The sequence below is a fragment of the Camponotus floridanus genome, unplaced genomic scaffold, assembly GCF_003227725.1.
Source record: "Camponotus floridanus strain SB8 unplaced genomic scaffold, Cflo_v7.5 scaffold4, whole genome shotgun sequence".
Classification (NCBI taxonomy): Eukaryota; Metazoa; Arthropoda; class Insecta; order Hymenoptera; family Formicidae; genus Camponotus; species Camponotus floridanus.
Window position 1 is genome coordinate 3,490,716 of NW_020229547.1, and position 10,528 is coordinate 3,501,243.

The following is a 10,528-nucleotide window of genomic DNA, read 5'->3' on the forward strand; positions in this document are numbered from 1 at the left end:
ATGGATTCCTCTTGCGTTACGCAGTTATACACGAGTCTGATTGGACACAATGACATAATAACTAATGACTAATTAATAACAATGACTAATTCCTAAACTCTTTCTAGAAGAAAATGGGGTGGAATCCGATTGACCACGTCGCCAATTGGCCAATTCAAAATAGGACTCTCTGATTGGTCAATCGTTGCTAGTTACTTTAGGCACAAGTCGATATAATTGGCTGAGGCCAATCGCAACGTAGTCAAAAGGGACGCTCTCAGAAAATGAATTGAAAAGCATATTAACAATAAATGCATGTAATAATGCATTTAATCGTGTTTTTATCGATTTCATTCTCGTTGCTCTCCGAATTGAAGTCAAATCAAACGTAGAATGAAAATTAGATCATTGTCATTGACAAGGAACGATGAACGTCACACGATTGGCTATTAAATAGGGATATTTTGGGCACTCGAAAAATTCCCTATTTGATAGCCAATTGCGTGACATTATATTTATTCTTTTGAAATTTCCTGTACTTTTTTTCGTTTTTCCTCTCTTTCTTTCCGGCTTATAAATATATGTCTGTCTCATTTTACTTCAGTTCAATTGAAAAGAACAAACCTATTGTATGTATCTGTCATTATGTTTTCTTCACGAAACGATCCCTGAGCCATTTTTGGTTTGCTTGTAGGAGAAGTTGAAGTGTGTAATGATATCATTGCGTTTTACATGTTTTAACTTGCATGGAGTGAAATTCGGCTTATCGGAAAAGTGTGATTCGTGAATGTACGTTTGTAAATTGCTTGTAAATTTTTACAATTTCTTTTCACGTTTTCATTTAACTCTCATAAAGTCACTCGAGTTTCATTATGATTAAATGATTTTACAGAGAATAGAAGTAACTATGCTGGGTCAGGTTGTACGCGAGAACATCCGCGAAGAGGCTCAAGAAATAAAGAGGCTTCTGTCTATCAAGAACATCGATGTCGACGAAACCGTGGTATGCGAGCTTATGGAAAGCTTGGATCCCAATCACGAAGTAAATAGGACGAAGTATATTATTGACATGATCATGGGTAATCGGAATTTTAATTCACAAGCATCTTCAGACAAGGCAGAACAATCTGTCGAGATGCTGTCTCAGGATAATAATACCAAGGAATTTTCTAAACACAACATATACAATATTTCGACCGAGAGCGCAACAATTGATGTTTCGGATTCCGAGGACGATACAGATTATTATTATTCCTCCAATTACGACGATAATTCAATTATCGAAACGTCAACTACTACTACCTCTTCAACAAGTACCGTTTTCGATACCGCTTTGGAAACCAGCAACACTAGCAACACTAGCAATAACAGCCCAATCACAAAGAGTTGCGTAAAAGTTGATCAAAGTGAGATAGAATTTTTAGAAGCTGAAATAGAATTTTTAGAAGAGAATAATAATAATAATGATGTGATTTATATGAAGAGTGTTACCTATGAGAAAAATAGATTCTCTGAAAGTCCAAAACCAGGTTGCAGTAAGGATTCGGATGATAGATCTCAAAGTTTTGAGGATTATTGCCACTCGTGTGACTTCAATGAATTGCAAATAGATGCGAAACAAATACATAGTGTTTTACCAAATATTGATTATGATTTAATCTGTAAAACGCTTTGTAATAACCAGTTAGCAAAGAATCGTATTGAGCTTACATTGTGGGATTTGTTACAGAAGGAAAGACCGAGTCCTCAATTAGCGAAAAACAAACGAAAATACATGCCTTATGAAATATATTGTATGAAGAATAAGAGAAATTCTGATATTTTACCAGAGAAAAATACAAAAGATACAAAAATAGTTTTAGAAAAGAAAAAACAAGCATGTGCAGAAAACAAAACAAAAATTATAGATGTTGAGCTAACAAATAGAGAGCCTATGTTGTTAGTAAATGAGACTGATAAAATGGAAATAGATATAACAGAGGGTATAACAACTATAAATGATAACGTGAATAATACAGATGATACAAATAATGCACGTGATGATAGGAATAATGATGAGGTGAATAATACAAACAATGATGCAAATAATACAAACAATGATGCGAATAATATAAACAATGATGTGAATAATATGTACGATGATGCAAATAATACAAATAACGAAACAAAGAATGACCAAATGGCTGCGACACCGGAAACAAATACGGTTTGTTTGAATACTAATTGGTCCACTAATGACGTTAATATGGATAAAGATAATTTGGAGAAATTAGATCCATCAAGAAGAGTGAAGAAGTCTAAGAATAAACATGCAGCATTAATTCAACTTCTTCATGAAAAAATGGTAAATGATAGGAAAATGGTAAATGATAGGAAAAATAGGGCAAAGAATTTGGAAATAAATGATGGGACAATGCAAAATCATGAGGCAGTTGATTATAGATTACCACATAAGATAGAAATGGACAACATGCACTCTGCAATTTCAGCTTCGATGCCAAGCACTTCTGCGTCATGCACACAGCAGAAAGTGCCTTTATTGAGACCAGCGAGATTTACAGGAGGATCTGTCATATTTCCATCATTCTATTCACCGGTTCCCATTTTAAGTCCGCCAAAATTACATATATTAAATCCATTGCAGCTGATAGCGGATATGCAAACTGATCTTAAGCATCCCAATAAATCAGTGAAAGCTACGAAGACTGAGGAAAAGAGAGGAAAATTGTATGAACCTGTACCAATGGGACATGTGCCATCTTCTGCCCAATTATCGAAGTTTACAACGAACAACACGTCGCTTCATACACAAGATGAAATAGCTACCTTTGACAAAATCCTAAACTGCCATTTAAAAAAAGATCGTAGTAACGAGGAAAGCAGTAATTCCAGACGACAAAACGATATGGATGTGCATGGAGTTTATCATACGAAAGGACAAAAGGAAAAAGAGGTAAAAATAAACATTTGTGTTTACATAGATTGTATGTTTTTGTATTTTAGGTTACTTTTTTTAAAAATTTAAAATATAGAAACTAAACTTTAGCCTTAAACATACGGCCGCTTTTAATTGACTCTAGATGCAGATAAAATGATGACACAATTAATTATCATTTTACAAAAATATCCATGTTATCTATCATTCATAAAACTCCGAATTTATCGAAAATGAATCCCCGAGAGCAATATTTACATTCTCGATCTTGAACAAATAAATTAATGATCAAAAATTAGTAATTAATTATCATTAATTATCATTTCACGGATCGTGTGTCATAAAAATCTCGAACTTGCCGAAAATGTGTCCTCGAGAAAAATATTTACATTTTGCGCGATTTTATTTTAAACAAAATAATGGAATAATTAATTATCATTTCACGAAAATATCGATGTCGTGGAAGGATCGTGTGTCATAAAAATCTCGAACTTACCGAAAATTTGTCCACGAGAAAAATATTTACATTTTGCGCGATTTTATTTTAAACAAAATAATGGAATAATTAATTATCATTTCACGAAAATATCGATGTCGTGGAAGGATCATGTGTCATAAAAATCTCGAATTTGTCGAAAATGTGTCCTCGAAAAAAAATATTTACATTTTCGCGATCTCGATTTTAAACAAAATAATGGAATAATTAATTATCACTTCACGAAGATATCATTGTCGAAAGATCATCTGTCATGAAAACAACGAGGTTTATCCCCGAGGATAATATTTCTCGTCATTCTCATCGTATATTTTCATTGAGACTACATATGTTTCCATCTGATTGCGTGCTTCATCTTGCAGTTGAAATTGCACGGAATTATGTATTTGTTTCTTTGTCAAAGTTTCGACAGTTGCAAGATCTGAGAGCTTCCAAGTTAAACCTCGGAAGAGGAAAAAAAAGAATCTTATCTCGTATTTATCAGCTTCCTTCCAATCGCCCGAATTCGTTCCGCAAATTTCCGCTTCATAAATTCTCGTTCAATTCGCAATAGATTCGTTTAGTTGTTTTCAATCGATAGCGGTTAAGATAAATAGATGTAGATTTTTCATTGTTAATATATTATGAATATATTTATATATTGTTATTAATATAAATGAATACATTGTGTTTTTTCTATTTAGGATTTTATGTCGTCAATCGGTATGGAAACAAATAAGGAGAAGCAGAGCAGTCCAACGAATAATACTGGAGAAATAATATTAAACGAGAAAGCTCGTAACCTATATTACAGATTGATACCGATGTTCCCGTCCGTAAATACCGTTTACATTAAACGAATATGCCAAAGATATGTTACAGATCCAAAATACCTAGGTTATAATGAATCAGTATCGTTGCAACATTTAGTTGAACATTTGCTTGAGCATGGTCAAAAATATCCATTTAAAAAGCCAGACCCATTGCCATTGGAAAATAATTCCAATACTTACACTCTGAACGAGCAATATGCCGATTTATTAGGAATATTCCCGGAGGCAGATCCTACGTATTTGAGAAAAGTAGCCGAGGAGAACTATAAAGATCCTGAGAAAATAAAAGAATACGTTCAGTCACAATTGGAAAATCCAAGTTATCCAACAAGAGCGCAAGCTTTGGCTAGGAAGAAGATTACTGATCAACAAAAACAGTATACTTCAGATTTCAAAATAGAACAATTCTTAGAACTGTTCCCAGATCCATTTTCTCATTTTGAAAATTCAAGCAGACAGTGCAAATTTAATCCGCATGCAGTGGATTTTTTAAAACAATATTTCAGTAAAATTAGGGTAATGATGTGCTTAATTAAATATATATATATATCTTATATATTAAATACATATCGTATATCGATGCAATAATATTTGATGAATATTTGATGAATATTTGAAACAATGTTTTTTCACAGGTAAATACATTATTGTATACATATACTGAGCATCAACATAATTTAAGTTTAACTGCTAAAGCTTTAGAAGCTTTGAGTCCTGATATGAAAAGTAAGCGAGCTCATAATAAAATAATGCTAACAGAAGATATACCGCTTTTACAAGAATGTGCTTTTATACAACATAAAGTGGCGCTTAAAAAGTACCTGACCGAATTGAAAGATCAAGAGGAAAAAGAGTTTCAGGAACTTAAAGTATAAAAATATAATAAAAAAAATAAAACATTTTTTTCAAGGGAATTATTTTCTTTAATTAAAAATGAATTTCTTTAGGCAAAGAATGAGTTGATTGAATGCCAATGTTGTTATGACAACGAGTGTATGCCATCAAAATGTTCTACATGCGAGGACGGACATATATTTTGTAACACATGTATCATAAAAAGTACAGAATTGACATTGGCAAACGGCAAGACGCATGTTGATTGTTTATTAAACTGTGGCAATGAATTTTCATTGTCCATACTGCAGAAAATATTACCGCCAACAAAATTCAGTATTCTTCTTTGCAAACGACAAGAAGCGGAAGTAATGGCCGCTGGTTTAGAAGGCTTGGTATCATGTCCATTTTGTCACTTTGCATCTATACCGCCGCTTGAGGATAAGGTGTTTAGGTGTCTAAATCCTAACTGCATGAAAGAATCGTGTCGGTAAGTTGACATTTAAGTTATGTATTTTTTGCTGTATTTTTTCAGATTTTTATCTCTCTAATTCTTCTTTTATATATTTTATTATTTAGAATGAATTATAAAGAATTGAAATAAAGATTGCAAGTTTTAACGCAGTTCAGCATACAATACTTTTTATTTTATGAAACGATTTTTCATTCTTATTTTAATGTAAATTTATGAGTAAATTTATGCATTCACATTTATGAGTAAATTTATGTATATATATATATATATATATATATATATATATATATTTTTTTTTTTTTTTTCTTTCTTTCATTAATGTCATGTATATTCCACTTTTTTGTAAACTGATAGTTTCTCAATGCTTTGTTTATCTTGGAATACAGCCAGACATAAATAGAAATATGTAAGAATTGCACACATACTAATATATTATTCTTAGATTATGTAAGGAACTCAATCATATACCTCTGAAATGCGACGAATTGAAATCAGACGTTGCGCGTCTATATTTAGAAGAAAAAATGACCGAAGCTCTTGTACGGAAATGCTATAAATGCGGACGAACATTTTTCAAGGAAGAAGGTTGCAATAAGATGACCTGTTTATGTGGTGCTCAAATGTGTTACATTTGCGATAAACCAGTAATCGACTATAAGCACTTTCAAGGTCAAGGAGTTCAAGATTCAAATCTGTAAGTTTTTTTACTAATATGTAATTCAATCTTTTTTTCATGCGCGTGTATGTGCGTGTATGTATGCGTGCACATATGTGCATACATGTGTGTATGCGTATCTGTGTGTGTGTGCGTGCAATCGAATCAACATTATCTCATATAATTTTTTATTATTTACATATAGCTGTCCACTATGGAGCGATGATCGTCGTATATGGTCGTTGTATGCATGTATTGCGAATGTCGATATGTCTATGAAAATAAAATAAAGAAAAACCTAAGTCATATAAACGTCGCTGCTCTTTTACCGAAGCTACCGCCTAAAGCAAAAGGCCCTCATGAAGATATTGCTTTTGCTAATGCAGTGCCGGTACGCAGATAATTCACGTATCGAGATAAATAATGTCAATGATTTAGCACAAGGCATGAATATTAGATGCTTAGGAAATTTCAAATATATTGCAAGTTAAAACATGTATATATAATTTATGGGAATATAATAGTTCAAAATTGATCTGTTTATATATACATACAATACATGCAATATTTTTATATTAAATCATTGATAATATCATGAGTAAGATTTTTAAATCAATATTTTATTATTTTTTTAAGAGAATTATTTTTTTTTATGATTATACATAAAGATTTAGAAGAATTTTCAATGAACTATTTTCTATTTTCAGGCCCATGCTGAAAGAGTTGCAAGACACAATCCATGACTCCCAACTTTATTCTAATGTTAATTTTTAAAAAGATGTTTATGTCGATGCATTTAGTTTGATATATCTATATTCGTTATTATTAGAAAGCATTTCTTTTAAATAATAATTTATAAATCTCTTTACAATTCACAAATCACTCTTATTTTATCGTTACAATTATAGATGATTGCATGATATTTTTTGGATTAAAAGCTCTTACTAGTCCTACGCAATTACATGTTTATTGATTACATGTTTATGATGTAAAATTACAAGAGTGCAAGTATAAAAAGTGATAAGAGATACAAATGTACTACAAATGTCATACAATTCACAAATTGAGGGATTGAATGCAATAAGAATCTAAATAGCTTTATACAGTTTTGTGAAAGAAGTTTCGAGTTTGGAACTCTAGAATAAATTGAAAGAGAAAAGCAAAAGAATGAATAAAAAAAAATAAATTTTAATTTTATGATTATATATAATATTCAGAGTTATGCAAAGCAGGATTAGTTAACTCTTACATTGTTATTGTACATGCAATTCCTCGATTTATTTTATAAGTTGAGAATACAAATAGGATAAAGAGTAAGAAATAGGAGAAGAAATTTTAATCTTTTATGTTATATGTAAGATTACAACATATTTTTTTATGAATTCATACCTGAAATATATTTGTTCCTATTTTGCAGAAACAGAGTTTACATTCTACTACCATTTTTGTCTATCTTCTAATTACTCAAGCATTGATTAAATTAAGTAAAAACTTTTATATATTTATGCTAAAGAATTCTATTTATATATCATCTATACATGCTATTAATATTTATTCTCTACATATTGATTATATTTAACCTTTTTAAATGTATATTGGATTATTTCATACAATCTTTTAAATAATAGACTTAAGATTATAAAGAAAAAATACAAATTAACATAACTGGATTAGCTGATAAATTTATATAATTAAAACGATGATCTCAACGCAATTAAAGATTATATATATATATATATATATATATATATATATATATATATATATATACACACACACACAGGATGTCCCAGTTATCTTCCGTCATCTTTCAAAGACAGATTCCTGAGATCATTTGAAGACGAATTTTCCTCAACGAAAATGTCGAGGCACTAATAATTTTCGAATTATAAGTGATTGGAAATAAGAGGTTTTTCGTAAACTAAGCTTTGTAGAAATAAAATATTAACAAAACCACATTCCTTTGATTAATTTTAATTTTAAATAGAGTTTACTTTAGTTGAATTTTAATTTAAGATTTAATTGCAAAGATATATAACAAATTAGGAACATGCAAAAAATGATGGCCTTCATTGACATTTTCGCTGAGGAAAAATCGTCTTCAAATGATCCCAGGAATCTGTCTTTGAAAGATGACGGAAGATAACTGGGACACTCTGTATATATATATATATATATATATATATATATATATATATATATATATATATATATATATATATATAGAGTGTCCCAGTTATCTTCCGTCATCTTTCAAAGACAGATTCCTGGGATCATTTGAAGACGAGTAAGTCTATTATATATAATTATAATTATAATTATAATCTTAAGTCTATTGTGTATATATATATATATATATATATATATATATATATATATATAATAATCATCGAGAGGGACTTTAATTTTTGGCAGAGTAAGTGTCCTTGAGATATAACACGTCTCATATATGCGGATTCTAAACCGGTTTTCAGAATAGCATATGATAAGCTTGAACAAGATTCTTATCATCAATTTAATGTAATATGATATGGAGATTAACCCACAGTAATTTTCCGAACTTCCTTCTCAACTCGATAAAAAGATATGTATGAAGTTTTTTATTTTTATACGACTGATCAAACAACGATGAAAAATCCGCATTTGAACAAAAAATCCCGATAAAAATTCAATTTTATTAATAGTACATAATTTATGCATAGTAAAGATTAATATTTCATTAATAATTTAATAATGTAATACACTTTAAATATATATTCTGTGAAACTTATAAATATTAAAAGTTACACGCATATACTTAAAAGAGAGCAAAAAAGTTATTTGGATGCATTTTTTCGGATGTTACAAATATCTGTCTGGACTTGGTTAACCCTGAGATTACGGATTTTATGGATTGCTGTTATTTTATAATTAGCTGTTATTAAAAAATCTGGATCATAATAAACTTTATGTATATGGAATGTTTCATATTAAATAATATATACAATGTCTTCAAAATTACATATTGGCTATATCGAAAAATGTTTCAAATGAATAATGAATTGATATTTTGAGGCGAATATAATCCGATATATGATATTAAACATGTTGAAAAATTTGCACTCGCACGAATGCTACTTCATCATTTCAATATACTAATTAACTAATTAATTAACTAATTATCTCTATCTAACTAATGAAAAAAACAATTGATCATGTTCTTCTTAAAATTATTCAATTTTTATTTAATGCATTTTTTGATATCGTTTAGAGTCAATAAATTTGAAGATATTCGTGTGTTATTTAAAATGAAACAATCTGTATATATTTGTTTACTTGTAACGAAACTTAAATTTTAGAAAGTTCTTATCTGTGGAATCCAGGAATCGAAAAAAGTAACATTAAAAAGTAAAATATATGTGCGTTACTAAAGCAAATAAATTGATGAATAATAAGTGAAAAATGACTAAATGAATAAATTGTATAATTAATAGAAGATGAAATTGTTAATTCAAAATAAACAGCCAAATTAATAATGTTCGTGATTAACATCATTTATCGCAATTATAAAAAATAAGTGGTTTATATATGATATAAGAATGTAGTATATATCATATATGTTATTTTGCAATATTTTACAACAGCAACAGAATCTTATGGCAAATAATAATAATAATATATATATATATATATATTTTCGCTTGCTATTATACGGCGAAACCAGATTTAATTAATTCGTATTCAATTTTTTATAAAATGAATATTCTGATTTTTATCGCATAACGGTAAGCATAAAGGCCATGAAGGAAGAATGCTAGCATAAATCCAAAATACATTCCAAAGTTTAATTTTTAACATAGTCCCAAGAGATTTAGAATATTAAACAAATTATTTGAAAGAGTGTGCTAGTAAATAGTTTATTTATTGTCTACTTAAAGCAAAAAATCAAAATCTCTATACAAATTAAATCTTGAATTTTATAAATACATATATAATTTATTTCATTTATTTAATTATCAGCTCCACGTATGATCAATATTCTATAAACTAATTCTATGGAGTAATTATGATATATAACATATGTATGTTATATTACATGTTAGAATTATGAATGGGGAGGGATTACAATTAACCAGTATAATTTATCAGTAATACTTATGTATATTACTTACATCCTTAAACATTGTTTTATTAATGTTATACGAAAGCAATGAAATGTTACAAGTAATATACATATATAATCAGTGAGTTACTTGTAATTCCTCATTCATAATATAATACGTAATTATAATTTCTCATTCACAATACAACATATAGTATAATATAATATATATATAATATAACATATATTAATATAACATAT

At 29.1% G+C, this 10,528-nt stretch overlaps 1 protein-coding gene across 1 annotated transcript; it reads left to right on the forward strand.

Moving 5' to 3' along the window:
• The first annotated feature begins 570 nt into the window (after positions 1-570).
• LOC105250294 (protein PFC0760c) lies at positions 571-7,532 on the forward strand. Its single transcript, XM_011256308.3, is given in 9 exon segments — positions 571-768; positions 872-2,932; positions 4,094-4,738; positions 4,858-5,091; positions 5,170-5,546; positions 5,974-6,225; positions 6,392-6,465; positions 6,468-6,577; positions 6,894-7,532. Coding segments are annotated over 8 exon segments (3,774 nt in total). The 5' UTR covers positions 571-768; positions 872-886; the 3' UTR covers positions 6,930-7,532.
• The last annotated feature ends 2,996 nt before the right edge of the window (positions 7,533-10,528 follow it).